This window comes from Schistosoma haematobium, chromosome 3 (assembly GCF_000699445.3).
Source record: "Schistosoma haematobium chromosome 3, whole genome shotgun sequence".
Taxonomy (NCBI): domain Eukaryota; kingdom Metazoa; phylum Platyhelminthes; class Trematoda; order Strigeidida; family Schistosomatidae; genus Schistosoma; species Schistosoma haematobium.
In genome coordinates, this window is record NC_067198.1 from 15,906,701 (window position 1) to 15,926,115 (window position 19,415).

Below are 19,415 nucleotides of genomic sequence, written 5' to 3' on the forward strand. Positions count from 1 at the left end.
AATATTGATTTATTTCATTATAATTTTGATCTAAAATAATATTCATTTCATTATTTTAGTATGAAATATGTAGCTTGAGTTTTTGGTAGTAATTCATGTGATCATTATAAACTGATCATCAAGTATGTATCATTACCAAGGTTTGATTTGATAATTTCGAATAAATTGAGTATTGGGTAGATTGTTATAAATAAATAGTATATTTGTAATATCCCAAAGAGTAGAAAAATTAGATTTTCTGACGTTTCGTGACTTAGTGTAAGTCACTTCTTCACATCCTTTTAGTGCTAAGATCTCGCTAGCATTAAATCTTTTTAGAAGAGCCAACAAGATCATCACATCAAAAGAAGACAAGCAAAAAGAACAAAAGAGTGTAATTAGTATCTTACAATTTAATACTTTTCCTATGAAGATTATTAGCAGTATATTAAAACAAGACAGTTTAGTACGTTATAATAGTGATTCGAATGAAATATCATGGATTGGTACTGTAGTTCTACCATACCATCACGGTACAACAGAAGAACTTCAAAGAATCTTAAAACATCACAGGATTAAAGTATATTACAAAGCAACGAACACACTACGAAATACTTTAGTTAGCTTAAAAGAAAAAATCCCGTTCATTTCCACACAGAACTGCGTCTACAAATTAGGTTGTATCGATTGTGATGCCTTCTATATTGGAGAGTCATCCCGCGAAATCTTGACTAGAGCCAAAGAACATATTAGGTACACAAAGAAACCTCCTAACAATCCCATAGAATTGGATAAACTTCAAATTAAATCGGCAATAGCAATTCATGCCATTTTCAACAACCACCAAATTGATTTTAAAAACATCAAAATATTGCAAAAAGGCTTTTCCAACTACAAAGAAAGGAGGGTAGCTGAAGCGTTCCATATAATGCTTAATCCTACTCCTCTCAATAGAAAGGAAGGCCTCACCATACATCCTACTTGGACCATCTATCCTAGCCATTCAGTCTGATCATATATACAATTCACATTACCATATTACAAATTAAACTCCATCCTTTCTTACCATAAAGATCACCGAATTTTTCATTCTTAAACAGTACACACATACATACACACAAACTTACTACATATCACTTATGAATCATCTTGACAGAAATGACATGAGATTAAGTCGTTTCAGACCTGTTTTTGATTGATCAAATATTATTCTTATTGTTCCGTTGTACTATTTAAACTTGGATTAATTTTAATTTGGTTATTTATTCTCTGAAGAAGTGACTTACACTAAGTCACGAAACGTCAGAAAATCTAATTTCCTACTCATTGGGATATTACAAATATATTTATTTATGATCATCAAGTGTCCGTAAAATCAACATATAAGCGTGCTTGTATCATTTTGACTTAGGTTCAAAGTCAAAGTCTTTTAGTTCTGACTACGCGTCATCGGATTCGGGGACCAATTATAAAGCACAAGACAACTAAGCATTCTATGGATATAATTGATTTGAGTGACTGGTACAATTTTTAAAAAAAAACTATACATCGACTAATAATTAGCTTATTTGTACTGAATGGATCTTATCAACAGAGTAGTTGTAAAAAAATAAAGCTGATATCATTAAACAGCAATTGCTTAGTATTTAACTGATTTTCTTCTTGTTGATTTTGAAACTGAAATTTAATACTAACTTAATTGATAACTTGCACCAGGTATCATATATATTAAACAAAATACCATCTAGGATTATATAGATCCCTAAATAAGTTGTTTTTGGTTATTACACATTATAATAATTAATTCGATCCTCGTATGGAACAAGAAAAAGCGCATCTATTGGATACAACTGACAATTTGAAAACAGCTTGAGAAAAACAACAAACTGATAAGAGCTGAAATTGTCCAAAAATCCGAGATAACAGATAAAGAGAAAGTAAATAAATAATGAAATAGTTGAGTAATTTTGATTCGGAAGAAGCAATTAGACTTCTTAAGAGATAACAAATGAATTAACCTACTTTTCTTCAATACATAGTAATGTTTACGCTTTCTGTTACAATCCACTCGTATAATTGAATTACGTTATACGAAAATGGGACAATTGAAATTATTTTTCTTTGTCAAACAAATTATAATGAACAAAATTGGATTATACAGTCACTGGAATCAATATTAAATTAACGTAAACTGTAGCAACTGATTTATTATCTACCAATATTCATATGTACATAGTTTACTATTTACATTATAAATATAGGTTCTATAGATCAGTTATAGTCAGAATAGCTCAGACGATGAAGTTGGGTAATAAATTTCGAATCATATGGGGCGCATCAGTCCCCTCATGATTGTAGATGTTTCTTGCTGACGAGTGCCAACTAGCATGGAAATTAGTTCAATTACCTTCGACTACTTAACATCAATATTTGTATGTTCACATACATAAGCTCCTACTGACACAACTGTCTATGTACATATGGAAGACTAGTTTTTGCCAATAGATTGATAGACGAAACAGATAACCAGCTGTGTAAAATAGATAAATTGGTCATTATTTCTAAGAAAAAACATGTATACTACGTAAACATGATTAAACGCAGCTGTGAGAATTAGAAAAGTTGATGCTATACTCTACGAAACTTAGTTATCATACAAAAACTTCAAGGCAGATAAAACTGTCTGTCCAAACAACACAATGTAACAGGCCTTTAAGCGGGGTTAATGATGCATAACTAATGAAGGATTCAATGGCGATGGGACAAACGTTATAGAAATCCCTAGTAGTAATTCTAATCATTAACTTAAATCTGACCAAATAATTTGCTTTTCAGTTTGATCAACTTAATAAGGGTGTTTAAAGGTCAATAATAAATATGCAACTAAAGCGAATGTTCTCAAAACTTAGGATACTGAGGTAATCATCCTGGTAATTTCATACATATTGAATAATGCATACACAGAACATAATGATTATGACATAACCGAGTGATCAGTTTCAGAATGTTCTGTGGATGGATTTTAATCTATTTCCATTAAATTCCCTGAAGTAATATCTCAAATTTATACAACCATGATTACGGTCAACTATTACTTACCTATACTAAATGTCGAAATATAAAGTTAAATATAAGCGTATAATTATTTCATTCGTATTTATAAAGTTGTGAAGCACTAATATTTGATATATTCTTTGGATTTATTGACGGATTACAATAGAAGATTGAATAGCAAGTAGATGATAAGTAGAAGACTTTTTCCGTTACCTATGTATCAAAAACACTATTGAAAATAACCATCAATTGATAATCCACTTTAGAAACGAGGATTTACAATAAGAAACACTTGATTTCTAGAGGGTTGCATAACTTGGAAAACAGTTTTCATCGCAAATGAACATCAACTGCAGAATCAGACTATTTATCTGAAACTAGTTTAGAGTCTCATATTGTAGCCGTGATCTCAGTTAGCTTTATTTAAGGATTGCTAAAAGTAAGCCATTAGATTGTGATATTTTGTATCATTTTACATTTACCACAACCCACTTAACGTCAGCATCCGATATTAACGAACTCTTTAAGTTGTGGATTCAAGGTGATCGAATGAAGCGTAGCTATAAACAAACAAATCTGATCTTGAAAATCCCAAAACCAATATTTTAAGGTCATCAATGACCCATATAACATGATATCAGTAGCATTGACAATCAATTCCAAATGGTTAGTACATTTTATAAACTCCTAAAAAAGAAGTTCAAAACAGAATGCCGAAATTACCTTTATCTCCTTTCTTTTGACTACTCATCGTTACTATCAGGCACGGAGCAAAACTAATGTTTACTTATTCCGATTTAATTTTTACTGAATCATAAACGTACACTAAAAATATATATGAGAAAAAGAGTAAAAATCACCATGTGTATCGAATCTATAATGAAAATAAGATCAATTTTAAAGACTATAAAAGTAAAAATTATATGTACAGATAATTGTTCATAAAATAGTACAATTACAAATAAACACAATCGTCTGGTGCGTGAAAGAAACAGGATTATTCATCACACTTGATGGACCAAAACTTGATATATCCATCATCAGAGGCTGTTGTCAAAATTAGTTGACTGTCTGATGTATCTTCGCTATGACTTTTGCTGTTGAAACCCTTAGGTTGCCAACGTACACAGTTTACGTCTTCTGAATGAGCATTCGGAACATAACCCCATAGAATAGGTGGTTCTTCTAAACACGGTTTCCCGCCAATACGAATCAAACCACTAGATGGCATCTTATAGATGCATAATCTGTTATCAGAACCACAACTGGCTAAGAGTTGATCATCTGATGACCTGTCAAACAGTTGAGAGAAAAGCACTACATATATAGTGTGAGAAAAAATATCGTTAATAGACTCAAAAAATCAAACACAGAAGTTATACACGTATAAACTAAAAATCGCCAATGTTTAGAGTTTAATCTTATTTTGCATCCAAACGTCGGCTAAACACACTGATTGACCGTATCTACGTAAGTAAAGTTGAATTAACTTTAATGTTAACAAAATATTTTCGTCTCTTACAGACATCGAACTACCAGTTTTTGACTATCTATCTTACTGACCCTTAGTTTTATGTGATGATTTGCGTAGTAACTATCCAGTCACATCAGTAAAGATTAATTGGTAAAATTCTCAGAATTCATCCCTAGCTACAATATACTTTTTCCTTATGAAATCCCAACTTAAATCTGCGATAACACTGAGCATTGAATAAACATGATTAAGAGATAAGAGTTAAAACAAATACGAAGTGAAAGCCTTAATCATAATGCAAAATGGAAATCAGACATCTGTCATAAGAAAATTCCCCATAATACATTGTCAAACAATTACTCAAGCCAATGGTGAACTTAGAAAACTCAAAATACATGTGATGGAGACGAGTGTTAATACCCGTAACTGAAAATGCAAACAGTCAATGTAGGCAAAGAATAATTTTGTTTGACTGAAAGAATAAGCTTACAATACAATGAAGAGACTAATAGTCTCATACATTACAAGATATTTGATGTTCTCTACATAGAGTAAGATTAACTCATTCACCGGGTACTTGGGTAAGAGCCATACTCTAAATGAGAATTAATGATACTACCCAGTCGCCCAAACCAAATTAAGTAGAGCAGGCTTTGAACCTGTGACTTAGTGACTGAAAGTTCTCTATGTAATCACGTCACAGAAGAGGCTTTCTGTGAAAAATAATCAAATCATAAGTTGTAAGGCTATCAAAGGGGTCAGAGGTATAAATCATATAGGCCAGTGGTGTACGTGCCTTATTCACCTAACTATGGACACTGTCCGCATATCTTTGGTTAAATCTGTAACATACGTATACAGAACAGCTGTGAACTGATAATTCAGCTCGGCATTAAAACTACCTAGATGTTGATGCCTTTTCACCTTGGATATCAGTCAGATCAAAACGTTTAAGGAGTGTTGTAGATGATGTAACTGAATAGACTACCACAGAATACATTGATTTTAGATGTAGGAGTGGTTTTGCCCTAAACCATAAGAAACGATTCAATACCAGTTGTAAAGTCTCAATAAACTATACATGTTTTCAAAAGTGAATATTCAGTATGACACTGAAATCCCAGTATGACAAATTTTTGAATTTCCTTTAACACCAAATCCCATCACTGTAAAACAAAACTCACTAGCGTAAAATGTACTGTATTTGCATCACACACTCTGGAAATGAACTCTAAACTATACTGGAATTTGTCAAACGAATTTAAACCGAAAACACTTTACGTTTCAGTCATCGTTTACATGATATAACTTGGTGTTACTAACTGAACCAAAGAATGTACGTGGTATGTCAAGTATTCATTACAAAGTCATCTAATTATAGACATATAAGAGTAAAAATGTTACTTACCAGCTTAAATCGAAAATTGTACGTATGTGATAACCAGTTAATGTAGCAATACACACCCACGAAGTTGATTTACTGCAAGCTCCTAAAAGGTAATTAATAATTACATTATTATCTGATTATGTAACACATGTACAACCAACCAAAGACAATTCATCGAAACCGTACCCACAAAGCTAGTCACATAAGGGAAACACATGTATGAAGGTAGATAATGGATTCATAAAATTGAAATATAAAAACACTGGATAGTATGTTTGAATAGTATAAACTGTAAAAATATAATTATACAATTTACTTATACAAACTTTGCAAGCTAAATTATATTACCATTTAAAAACCTCTAAAAGTACATCTGTGACTAGAAATGAAAGTGTTGAGAAGAGAAAACAAAATAAAATAAAGTTTACTCTTTTCACAACAAGCTTTCTAATAGTTGGCTAATACACTCACAAAAGTAGACTGTTCTTTATTATTTTAAAAATATTTTGAGAACTGTACATTTTAAAGAGGTCCCAACATAGAACTATACATTCAGAGTTGATGAAAATCACAATGACAACTTTTCTAAGCTGAATATTTTATATAGAACAACCAATTTCTCACCAAAATACATTGCTGGAAAATTTTTGTAAAATTAAACAATCTTGGTAATATAAATTAAAGCATGATTTATGACATAAACAGAAAGAAAAAACAAGTAAAATGTTAGCAGTAATAAGTCAAACAATGTTAGTATTATCATTGGTTACCTGATACAAATAAACTAACTGAATAAAAATGAAAGTAGATTTTACAAAACCTAAACATTTATAGTTGAGCAAGAATGTTATCTGTCAAGTAATTATTTGAACAGCCAATCAAACGCAACATAAAGCCTGGCACATATGCGTATCGGTTCAAGCAGAAACAACATAACAGCACAGAGACACATAAATCAGGGGGTATAAGAAGTAGTATCAGTATTAGTAATAATCATAAAGCTTTAGTATTAACAAGTGATCTGAGAGAACACGAGTTCGTAAATAATAATAAAAAAACATTCAGTAAAATCTTTGCATTTAAGGGACGACAGTGAGTACAACTGCATCATTGTGAAATATCCTCGGTAATGACAACCAGAGTCCCAAACCACTGACCAAGGTTATCACGTAGACTCCAATCATGTAGTCTGCATCTACCAACATAACTGAAACCAACAGTCAATGAATTCTTACACTGGTCTCATATCTTGATTCGATTGCTAACAGTTTTCTTCCAAATTAATTGTGCACCATTAAGCACCACTTATCCACGTAAGCCATTGTTGGGCATATGTAATACATTTCCGAACCACCTCAGTCTATGAAGATGCACTGCCTTATCAATTGATTCGCCATTCCTACCTGGTACCGTGTGTCTAGCATCAACACGACCCGTTTGATGGTCCTGGAATGCACTAGCAATGCTTCGATGGTATCTCTGATCTAATACCAGTAAGTTGTGAATATTCTCTATTTTTGAACGTTACATTTCACAGTCATAAAGTGATCGAACAGTTGTTCAGTGAACTGGTTGTGTGTTTGGTGAATGAACATCTCATCTACAACGCATGCGTCACACGTTGATAAGCAGCAACAAAGCGTTAAAAAACTAATACACTTATCGCTTGGATAGTTGTATACGATTAACGTTATTTTGCAAGTATAGATATCAAGTTACGTTTTTTCTTCTAGGGAAGCTATATCTAACTAGCATTGTATGGGCTAAGAAGTGAGTGAAAATGTACTTTTGTACATTTTATTAAAAATAAGAAAACTACATTTATACCCAGTTAGTCAATAGTGCTTTTCAATGACATCTTAATTCAATTATTTACTTTGTGGATGAGTCTTAATGGTGACATTTTTACTCAAAACAATTTATACGTATAGAATTTATAATTTTCAGTTTGTATTGTTCCAAAATCTAAAAGAGAACTATACACGCCACACAACTGACAGAATGGGGCAGAGTTTGATAAGGCATATTATAACACGTCTAACGTAAGGTAAGTATCCACTAAATACAAATGTGAAAGTGTATGAGGAGTTGAACTTAATTTCTTTCTTATGTTGCCGAAAATGCTTACGAAGGATCTGAAAAGCTGATTTGTTGCTTTACTTATCACAACCAAATAGCCTGCTCAATAAATTTTAATAGTGTTATGCAATTAGATTTAACTCCCAATTTAATCATGAAAATATGCAAATGTTACATAGCATAACTCGCGTAAAAGGTGGTTTATCATAGCACCACAGTTGTCATTACTAATTTTCTAATGTTAATTTTGGGGTAAAAAATCATTTAAACTTTCATGTTTAGTTACTTGCAGTTCCACGAGTAATGTGTGCTAATATTTAGTTATCTTGACAGAGACTTTGTTATCTCTACTTATGCGCATTTTTTCCACACTTGTCATATTATCCTTGTGTAAATTCATTCAATTAGATTCAGTTATAAATCATCTATTACGCCTACGGCGAGAGAAACAGAGTGCTTATGCATTTTTCTTATTCCAAGTTTTTTCTTCTTATTCCCTCTTCTTTGATAGTTCAACATTTTTACTTTTATTTTGTGTTTTTTTGCTCCATAAAATTATATATTACGACTGGTTAAAAATGAGCGTAGTTGTCGTTGTGTAGTCCCGTCGCTTAATCTTTTTCCTTAAATTTATTGTATGTAGAGACTGAAATAAATCGTTCATGTTTTCCCGTTCTTCCTTACAACTTAAGGTGATATATATAGCGTTGCACTATATAAACATCGCATGTCATAAAAGACCCCCAACAAAAAGTAGCAAGTTTATATTCAATAAATGAAAGGTTACTATTTTTTTCCTGCAGTTCTCCATAATTGACTATGTTTTTACTCCTCTCACCCCGGTTTGTCACTGCTGTCGATGTGACAGTAGAAATAGAAATGTGTAAACACTGTTTCTTTATTTTTTCATCCGTAAATAGTAAATTTATAAGTATATATATAATTATATCCTAGTGAAGATTAAATTAGGGGTAACTACTGAGAACTATTTATGGACAAATATTATACATATTTTCTTATTGTATAACTGTTCAATAACTAGATTATGTATATCTATATTCCTCTTATTATAAGCTTTATTTTGACTATAGACGATTATGATACGATTTATTATTCTTAAATTATACCAAGGAAGTATACTAACCTAATATGGCCTCAATAATCGAACACTACTAGTGGGACCACGACTTGCGGTTAACTGTCATCGAAACAGTTAACTTCGAGTAATGTTCGTCAAGACTGTCCGCTTTCTACATTCTTATTTAACTCTATCATTATTTTTCATCGTTTCACTTTTTAGCAATTGTCCTACCACGAAACTCTCTTGCTGACTTAAAATATGTAGATGGCATCGTTCTGTGTGGCAAATACGCTGAAAAAATGCAATCCCATTACCACTTTAAACAACAGTGCTAGCATGTTTAAGATGCTTATCTCTCTACATAGAAGCGAAATGATCCGCGTCGACGTAAAGTGATTGAGTGTATCGATCACTCCACTTGTCTTGGTGTCTGAAGAAATCACGGCATGGACTCGATAAGCTTGCTTGCTTTTCGTGAACTTGTAGCGCATGTGTTGTAGACGAGATGTTCATTCACCAAACACACAACCAGTTCACTGAACAACTGTTCGATCACTTTATGACTGTGAAATGTAACGTTCAAAAATAGAGAATATTCACAACTTACTGGTATTAGATCAGAGATACCATCGAAGCATTGCTAGTGCATTCCAGGACCATCAAACGGGTCGTGTTGATGCTAGACACACGGTACCAGGTAGGAATGGCGAATCAATTGATAAGGCAGTGCATCTTCATAGACTGAGGTGGTTCGGAAATGTATTACATATGCCCAACAATGGCTTACGTGGATAAGTGGTGCTTAATGGTGCACAATTAATTTGGAAGAAAACTGTTAGCAATCGAATCAAGATATGAGACCAGTGTAAGAATTCATTGACTGTTGGTTTCAGTTATGTTGGTAGATGCAGACTACATGATTGGAGTCTACGTGATAACCTTGGTCAGTGGTTTGGGACTCTGGTTGTCATTACCGAGGATATTTCGCAATGGCTTATATGGATTCACTCTTTGTTTCCCTCTCGATCTTAAATTCCAGTAATCCACGAGATACACCTTTCCATTCAGTCTTTTCGAAACACATTTCTAATGTTTAGTCTTATTGTCATTGCTGCTACGTTACTTCCGGTATTTTTTGCTAATTGTCTTGTTATTTCTATCTCATCGTGTTAATGTAATATGGAAACCTGGACCAACTTACATCAATCTCGCACTCTATGCAGATAATGTTTGTTTGTTTGTCTACTCTTCAAGTTAGGCCTCCAGTAAGTTTCATTTATCCTACCAGGACGTTGAATATCCCTAGCAGAAAATCAAATAACACTAATTTACCTACTGTGTAATTGTTCTTACTTTAACATTCCTCAAATGGAGAGAGTATTTATAATCAAACTTCGCTTATTTAGTGAACACTTGTACGTCGATTACCATGTTAAGTAGATTTTCGATCATTGACTAGTTTTTTAAGATAGATATTAAGGTTTTTGTTAAATGAAGAATGAAGTGCTGATCGAGAGATGAATCATGACAGACGAGAACATCGAAAAATAAATGACCTCTGAGAATCTTTGCAACAACAAATTTAATGGGCTAGAATGTGATTATTTGTCTCCAGAAATTATTTCCAAGTCCCAAATTCTTACAGAGGTGAGTACAACCGCGCTGAACTTTGTATACCAATCAAGTTGTTTTAAAAGAGAGCAAAAATAACCCTCTCTCCCTCAACAATGTGTTGTTTTTTTAGTCAGTCAGTCAGCCATCCACTACGTAGGATCAGGCACATGAATCGGTTCAAGTTGCCGTACCTCATTAGTACGATAAGATCAACACCAAATTCATAGTAGTTACTTCAATGGTAGTAATACATATAAATAGAGATAATATGTAAGGATATGATACAAGGAGAAAGAATTGGCTCATGGAAAGAAAGGTGTAAAGTAATTTTAATCTCACGGTTTAAGGAAAGACACCATTGTGGTCGATTTTGAGCCATGTCAGAAGTTATTTGGAAATTTGTATTTAAAATAAAAGATACATTTATAAAACTCACCTTCCCATCCCCAAAGTTTAATACATCGATCATCACTACAGCTCGCCAAAATATCTCCAGATGGAGAAAACTCTGCTTTCCACACAGTGGAGTCATGTCCAGCTAAGGAAGTTGAAACAAATAAATAGAATAACATACTCGGAAAAATAAACGCAAAGATTACTGGCTAATTAATTTTTAATGCATGGGGCATGTGTAACATTTATGCGGAATAAACAAACAGAGGTTACAATCAATGTTACTATTTCATAACGCTAGATAAGTATCTACTTCTAAGAACTACGACTATCTGGGAAACTGGTTTAAGTAACACACACCAGTTGACACAGACAACATATACCCCAGATAGGTAAATTAACAACAAAATCACCCAGTAGTTTACCTTTCATGCAAAAAAATCAATGTTTAGCGTCAATATTACTTGCACACTCATTCGTAATGAGAAAGATGTGATTCAAAGTTAAAAGTAAACAAGTACTGATACAGAGGATAACACTGTAAGGTTAGTGATCATATAAATATCGCTTAGTAGGTGAAGCACTTGGCTTCCAGATATTCGGCTACAGGTTCAAAACCTGTCTTACTTATTGAAATTCCAGTTGCCAGGCAATACAACAACATGTACATGTTTATTGATTTATATTAACTAATGGCTACTATGTATCATAAGGTGAATTCAAACCAATTTATGTGTTGAAGAAAAGCGCTTTAAGATCTCCTACCTTTTTAGTAATGTGTGAAAATCTCGAACTCAATACTCCCCACTTCCTACTAAATGTGTATTTTAGACTTCCCATTCCAACTATTATCAAACAGGAGGAAACGAGTGTACCACATTACAGTGCTAGCTACTATTCATCATGATAATGAAAAGTACAACTGAAGGGTGATTTGAGTAATTTATTCAACATACAACATAACTGACGACTTCAAATTAGTTTATATCGACTTCAAGCTTGTTTTCATTAACAACGAGAGGCGGTGTCTTAGTGATTATGACATCTGATTTCCAACTAATAGACAGTAGGTTGAAACTCTGCCTTGCCTAACTAGGTTTGGGCAACCGGTTATGGTCAATAATCACTAACCAATCAAAGTATAGAAGACAAACTTTTATACTTAGTCTCATCATTTTGTAATCTTAAGTTTTATTTTGAAAGAGTGAACAGCACATCTTTACATTCTACACGTAAATTAAATTCATTTACACGATGGTTATGTATTTATTTGTACAGGTACTAGTCAGCTGACGAAAAGTTAACAAAATATGACTTCAAATTCCTGGAAATGTTATAATTGAGTTGCTAGAGGGAACAGAATGTGCATAATTCAAGAAGACCTACTGGATAGTCACTCACTATCTCATAAGGGCCATAACTTGCAAAAATCACTGTAAAGCAATAAATCAATTTAACTTTTACCTGACCTATACTTTAGACTTAACGAATTTTCGACTGAAGTTTTCCCACTCCTTTCAAAACAACTTCCGTCTCTAAACGCTGCCTAACAGCTTACATTTAATCCTTTATGAGTAGTTCAGTTAAGCTAAAGGAACTGCTTCAACTAAATTAAGATCTTACATTCAGAGCATATTCACTTCAAAGGATAACAGTAAAAATAGCATGCTCCTAAATAAAACGAAGAGGTGCACCGTACATTAAACTTTCTAAGAAAAAACAAGTATCTTGATTAACATGAGGAAAGAGTTAGTTCGATATCAGTGAACTCTTGACACCATGACATGTTATAAATTAATAAAATGAACTGATTCACAAAAACAAAAAACAAGTCTTTCGAATTTCAGATAAAAGGTATCCAATTAAACGAAGTGTTAAATAAAACACCTAGATGGTAATTTGACTAAATCCGTTTATTTAATATTACATGATCCAAAAAGGTGATGTATAGCATTAGCATGAGATGAGTCGTCGAATATTTAGTGTAGAAATATAAACTACTCACTAGTACTTAAAATTATTTCATTAAATACGGAAGTAGCTCTGAAGATTAAATAAAATGATACCAGTTTAAAAAGAAAATTGATCACAAATTAGGATACTCATCACTTACTTAGCTGAATAAAAACAGCCCAATCATCAAGTTCCTCTTTATACACATTTATCTTATTGTCATAACTTGTAGAAACCAGAACCTATATAAAACACAAATGACGGAAAAAAGAAGTCAACTCGAACATGGCAAAAATAAATAGACAAACCTGAACTTGACCGGATAATCAGTAGTGATTAATTACACATCTGTCTAGTTCTTGGTACTGATCAGATTCTACAGAATAAGTGGCAATTTAGCCACTGTTAGAGGGAAAATGATTATGAATATAGTGGTCTCGAGTGCTGGTAGAAGGATGAAGGCGGTTATCACTTCCCGGTTATCCACACCGTGGAAGAGTTCTTCTAGAGGTGCCTGGACAGGAAATGGAGATAAATTTGGTCTTATTGACCTGACAGCATGACCGCAGTGTCCAAGGGAAAACTTCTTGAGGCCGGTCACATATGACCCTTTTGTGGGTAAGTTTTGTGTTAGCTTCGTACTTGTTGAGGCCTTACCGTCAGAGACGGATATCCGTGAGATAAGACGGTGTGCATCTTCAGGGTCGGCCTTTTCTAACCCCACACTTCCTTTGAGGAAAGGCGGCATCGCTATTATGCTGGTTGTCTGAGTAAAACACCTTACTGCCGCCACACCTCTGTACAATCAGCAGTACAACTTCGCCCTCGGACTTTGGGTTCGTTGCTTTTGATCTTACCGCTCTTCAACCGACCTGGCATGGTAAGACCTTGAGGGACGATTGTCCTGGTCAATACGGCCTAATTCATTCATCACATTAAGTAAGCCCGACCACCCCGTCAGATAGTGAAGTCTGAGTAACTCGGTATCGCGCACACTGTGTTTTGGTGTTAAGTGGTTGGCGGTAAGCCAACCTAAATTTCCTGCTAGTTGGCACACAGATGTTGTTACAAAGTCTAACACTATTAAACGTACAAAAACAGTGATAACCTTGTGCAAATTAGTAGTAAAAATTAGTTTCGTCAACTATTGGAGTCCCGAGGTATTTTTACGATGACGGAACGTTTTAGCGAGAAAAGACGACGTATTGTTTGAAAACGAATACCAGACTAAGAAGCTTTTTCATCGCTTAAGGAAAAAGCCATTGTTTTACCTATAATCCTAAAAAGCTTAACCAATTTAAGTGGCAACTCCTAGGCACTAATCTGTCAAATTATGCAAACTAGCTTGAATGTGTCTGACAATTACCAGGTTTAAGATTTTAAACTATGAAAAACCATTATATTTATAGTGCTTATTAGTAATCGTCTCAATCCAACTCTCATATATGAATGATACGAAAACAGCAAATAACTTCAATAATCAGTGGAATTTATGTTATGCCAATCTGCACCAATATTGCATTTTAATTTGAACTATAAATAAAATCTTTTTGTATTTAGCCATTACTAGTTGTAAAGCCTAGTAAGACATATAGAAGGCTTAATTTTAAGATTCAAGCATATATATATATATATATATATATATATATATATATATAGACTGGCAGTGAAGATGTGAACAATGGATCCACAATGTGAACGAAAATCAACCTGCACCCAACCATTATTGGCAGCATTTTAACACGAAAAATACTTACCAAGCGTACTCACCTCACCGTCTGGATGCCAGGCTACTGATTTCACATCCTGTGAATGGGGCTGCAGAACGCTTACACACTGAACATCCTCTTCGTCATCAAATTCCCACAACCAGACACTTTTATCTCGACCACAAGTTGCTATCAGATGACCGGATGGGCACCAAGCAACACACTTGACTTCGCTAGTATGTCCTAATATCCATGAGAAAAACAACAAAAAGTAGTTTGCATTAGTGTGAAATTGATAGACTACTTATAATAAAGTATTAAAGCTACATAATACCTCACCGATTCACTACCTGCCGAAAAAAATATTTCCCTATGCTTAGCCCATGAAAAGCTACGTACTTTGCTCGTCTCACATTTGAAAAGTGACCATTAATGAGAAAGTTTACGGCAAAGAAAATGTGAGCTCCACAAGTCAGGTGAGAAAACAATCTGGATTCAAACAGGATGGTTTATGAACAAATCATCGCAAATGTAGTCATCCACAAAAATCAACCGATTTGTGTGAGGGATGAGATACTCCCCAGGTGCCGAAACGAAGCAAGCGGTCTTCTTAGGAAGGTACACCCCGAGCCTTTGACCTAAACGTCTAATCCACAAGGCAGTGGAGCGAAATAGGGAGGTGCAGTAAATGGTTGCCGATGACCAACAACAGGTTTACACACCACTAGTTGCCTCAAGATCCTCGAGTTCATGTGCACCATTGCTTTGGAATCAGGGTTTTCCAACTCATTTACGTGAATCCTTCGTACACACCATTCATTTAATTATTTATTTGAACACATAAATATTGGTACAAGGAGGCACCAGATACATATGCGCCACATAATGACAATGAGAATGGGAAGAGATAAAGAATGTAAGGTGCGCATAAAAAGAAGAAAAAGAACAATAACGACCACAAATTGGTGTTTGGTAGTGAAATAATAATAATGACAATGACAAAAATAATAGTGACAATAATAATAATGGGAGAAACAGAAAGATACAAACAGAAATTTTATTCAGTTAAAGAAGTTACGGCCACTTTTCATGAAGAAGGTTACAGCAGGGTCGTCACTGGTTTGTATTCTGAGCCATATCTGATAACGTCTCTATCCACTGTGTCGCACCATCTCTCGGACCTCAGCCAGGGAGTCGTGAAGAGTCAACAGAAGCCAGCCCTTTGCAGCTTTCTTTCATACCACGGCACCATGTCCTACACTGACCACCTCTCCGCCTTTTCCAACCAGTCCCGGTGTCTGCAAATAATGCACGACGTGGAATTCTCTGGGACGACATTCGTAGAACATGTCCAAGCCACTGAAGTCGACGTTTCAAGATGGTGACACCAATTGGGTTATCGTCTCTGTGCCCGAACACACGATGCCGAACCTCTGCATTACTAACATGGTGTTGCTACTGGATGTCAGCAATCCTTCGGAGACAACGATGGTCAAACACAGAGAGTCGTCTAACATCCCCAACTCGGAGAGGTTAGGTTTCACAAACGTAGAGCGAAACTGCTCTCACCGACGCGTTGTAGATCCGACCTTTTACAGCCAGACTGACATCACGAAGCTGCCAAAGGATGTTAATAAACTTCTCAGGCACATCCTTCTTCAATAGACAATCCCAAACTGTATATATTATAATGAAGTCCGCGGAAGCTACCAAATTACAGACAAGTTCGTTTCCCATTGTATGAAGAGGAATGATTTAAACAAGGTATATTAATCAGATTCTTACGATAAATAAAAACAGCGGGTTAAATACTACTCCGTGTTAAGAACTAGTCCATCTTGTCTAACAGCAAGGCTATTTCGCTGCATTGTAAACTATTAATAAATAAAAAAATTACCAAGGTCCACCTGAATTCAGAAACAAATTTATGTCACAAGTGCAAGTGAATCTAAAGAAAAGACCGAATAAGTCTCGGAGAACCACACTGTGTACTAGACCAAAATAACAAACAAGCATGGTCAACTTTATTTAATTTGTTATATGTGACACGACGAAATGGTTTTAATTTAATGTATTGTGTCAAAACATACCTTCTAATGTCACAAGCGCCTCCATTTCGTGCCCTGAAGCCTCTTTGAAAACTTTCCAAATGGCTACTGTTCCATCAAAACTCGCTGAGGCTATGAAGTTACCACATGGCGACCATGTTATGCATCTAATTGATCTTTTGTGTGCCTCAGGGAGAGAGAAACTGTTAACCCATGATTCATCGTCACATTTAGCCCATGACTTGATTATTCTGTCTTCCCCACCGGAAACCAAGACAGATCCTTTATGATTCCAACTTAAAGTCCACAATCGCCTGTTGCTGCCTCTAAGTTTCTGCAATTCACGAACACAAATCATTCATGCACGTGAAGGTCAATAAATAAACGACCCAGAAGATTTTTAAGGTCGTTCAATATTCAGTACTACGGCCTAGATAGTGTTATTCAGATACTACCTTAAAAGCAAAAATGAAGGAAAACTACATTGTGATTATGTTTCGGACATAAATTATGGGTGTATTCTCCCAAATGCCTGTAGCAGGCATGCCTTTGAATATTCTTTTTTGCAGTTGTCTAATTATGACCTCTACCAAAGTAAAGATACAACAGTAAACTTAGTTGGTATCCTGTGAGGTTTCCACAAGGAACCGTTTGCCGTTTCTGCAGATGCAGAAAAAATGTTCATGCAACTTAAAGTCTCGAAGGCCAATTGTAGAACACTACTTTTCCTATGGTGGCCAGAGGCTGATCTCGCGAAAGAACCTGTGGAATATCAGGGGACATCACACCCCTTCAGAGTAATAACCTCACACTTCTGTGTCGATTTCACATTGATGAAGACAGCCCAAACGTTTTCTAATGGATTCGGTACTACACAACTTTTGCGTGGACGATTACCTAATATACTATCCCAATAAGGATGATGCAAAATAATTTATTGCGCAATTTAACGAATTGATGGCTCAATGAGGTTTTAGGGTGAAAAAATGGGTAACTACGTAAGAACTGGTAGACGAATTTTTCAAAAACCGATAGTATGGTAACGGTAGTTGTTATGCCCTTGAACGAAGGGTCCACCCATCAAACCCTTGGGATCGAATGGGACACCGTACACGTAGTTATAGAATATCAATTCGACCTAGAGAAAAAAACCCTAATTAGGATGGAAATATCATCCACTTTTCCATTCTTTTTATCCACTAGGCCTAATTGCTCCAATATACCTTCCTACCAAGCAGCTCTCACAGACATTTTGTAAGTCACACATTGGTTGAGACCAGCTCCTAATTGCTAGTGTTGTATCCTCGTGAAACGGTCGGGTTAAGTTTGTGCGTAAGATTGGGATAATCAACGTTCCCTAAAACATTAGAAATAAGAATAGAGAGAACTTTGGGGTGACTGAGTTTCATTTGCTTTCTGATGCCTCCGAAACAGGTTACGGTGCGGTAGCCTACTCGCAGAATATCCGTAGGCACAAAACCCGTACAGCATTTTGCTCTATGGTAGGGCCATAGTCATTCCTATAAAACCGGCAATTGTTCCTAGATTAGAGGTAACAGGGACAGTATTGAATGTCCGAATGGGTGAAGTTTTAAATAAAAGTCTTCCACACACGTTTTGTAAGACTCATTTTAGGACGGATTCTATGATAGTTCTGTACCACGTGGGGAATACGAAGAGCAGGTATTCTAACTTAATAGCTAGTCGCCTGACTGTTACTCACCGGTTAACGTTTATGGGCTGCGGGGACATGTTGGACCCAAGGAAAATCCTGCAGGCTGGATGTCACGAGACATACAGAACGGATTAGACTTAATAATCTGGATTGAAGGCCGTTAATTCCTATTGAATAGGGAGTTTATAAAAATACCGAAGCTCATTCGGGAAACGCCTTCAAAAAACGTTGAATTTAAAAGAGCTCACATGACGAACACAGGCACGGTAAAACATAACTCAAGTCCAGTCCTGTTATACCAGTCGAATTGGTTAAAGCTGAATAAAGCGGTAGGGTGGCTCAGGAGATATGTGACCTATACGATCACCATCTGCTCTTGTCAAAAAGACAGATCTTCAAGTATAGGCTGCCAGACAGTTGATGGAATAGATACGGCTAAACTCAGTCCATTTGTCTTAGGGCAAAAGGATATATATGAGGATGCTGTGAGACAACTTTATTACAATTGCGAAGGTATGGCAAACAAATTTACAAAATCTGTCCCCTACGTTTGGCGAAGGACTACTTTGTGTTGGTGGAAGATTAAACTACTCGAATTATCTACTCCCACTCAAACATCCTGTGATCTTACTCGGTCATCAGTGTGTAACAAAACTGATTATCCGACACTGCCACTACAGACAAGGCCACACTGAGACATCACAAGTATTAGATATCATACACAGAAATCATTGGGTTGTTTGGGGATTCAGTGATTTTAGACGAACGATAAGTAACTGCGTGAGGTGTGTGCGTATGAAAGCTACATTGTCTCAGTAAATGATGATACCCCTTTCTGAGTGTCGAGTTCAGCAAGATCGATTCTTCTTTTCCTCAGTGGGAATGACTATTTTGGACCGTTGATGGTTCGTCGGGAAGAAAGTGAGGAAAAGAGGTATGGATTCGTATTTACGAGTCCCGAAACGCATG

The 19,415-nt window shown here is 35.2% G+C and overlaps 1 protein-coding gene across 2 annotated transcripts; it reads right to left on the reverse strand.

The window, feature by feature from the left end:
* Positions 1 to 67: 67 nt before the first annotated feature.
* CIAO1_1 (cytosolic iron-sulfur protein assembly) lies at positions 68 to 17,167 on the reverse strand. 2 transcript variants are annotated; one of them, XM_051213125.1, is made up of 10 exons: positions 16,814 to 17,167; positions 14,785 to 14,966; positions 13,175 to 13,256; positions 11,105 to 11,206; positions 5,916 to 5,997; positions 3,993 to 4,325; positions 3,757 to 3,858; positions 3,314 to 3,720; positions 3,079 to 3,262; positions 68 to 310 (listed from the first exon to the last, which is right to left on the reverse strand). In XM_051213125.1, the coding sequence occupies exons 1-6, from the start codon at positions 17,127 to 17,129 to the stop codon at positions 4,031 to 4,033; spliced, it is 1,059 nt and encodes a 352-aa protein (XP_051069069.1). In that variant the 5' UTR covers positions 17,130 to 17,167; the 3' UTR covers positions 68 to 310; positions 3,079 to 3,262; positions 3,314 to 3,720; positions 3,757 to 3,858; positions 3,993 to 4,030. The 2 variants fall into 2 exon arrangements, with proteins under 2 accessions (XP_051069069.1, XP_051069068.1); XM_051213124.1 differs by having other exon boundaries at positions 3,079 to 3,720; positions 3,757 to 4,325; positions 14,772 to 14,966.
* Between the last annotated feature and the right edge of the window lie 2,248 nt (positions 17,168 to 19,415).

Coding starts and splice junctions, on each gene's coding strand:
- CIAO1_1 (XM_051213125.1), bottom strand. CDS start 17,129: ATGATTTGTGTTCGTGAATTGCAGAAACTTAGAGGCAGCAACAGGCGA. Junction 13,257..14,784: donor CCTGGCATCCAGACGGTGAG/GTGAGTACGCTT, acceptor TGTTTTATATAG/GTTCTGGTTTCTACAAGTTA. Junction 4,326..5,915: donor ACAATTTTCGATTTAAGCTG/GTAAGTAACATT, acceptor ACTGTTTGACAG/GTCATCAGATGATCAACTCT.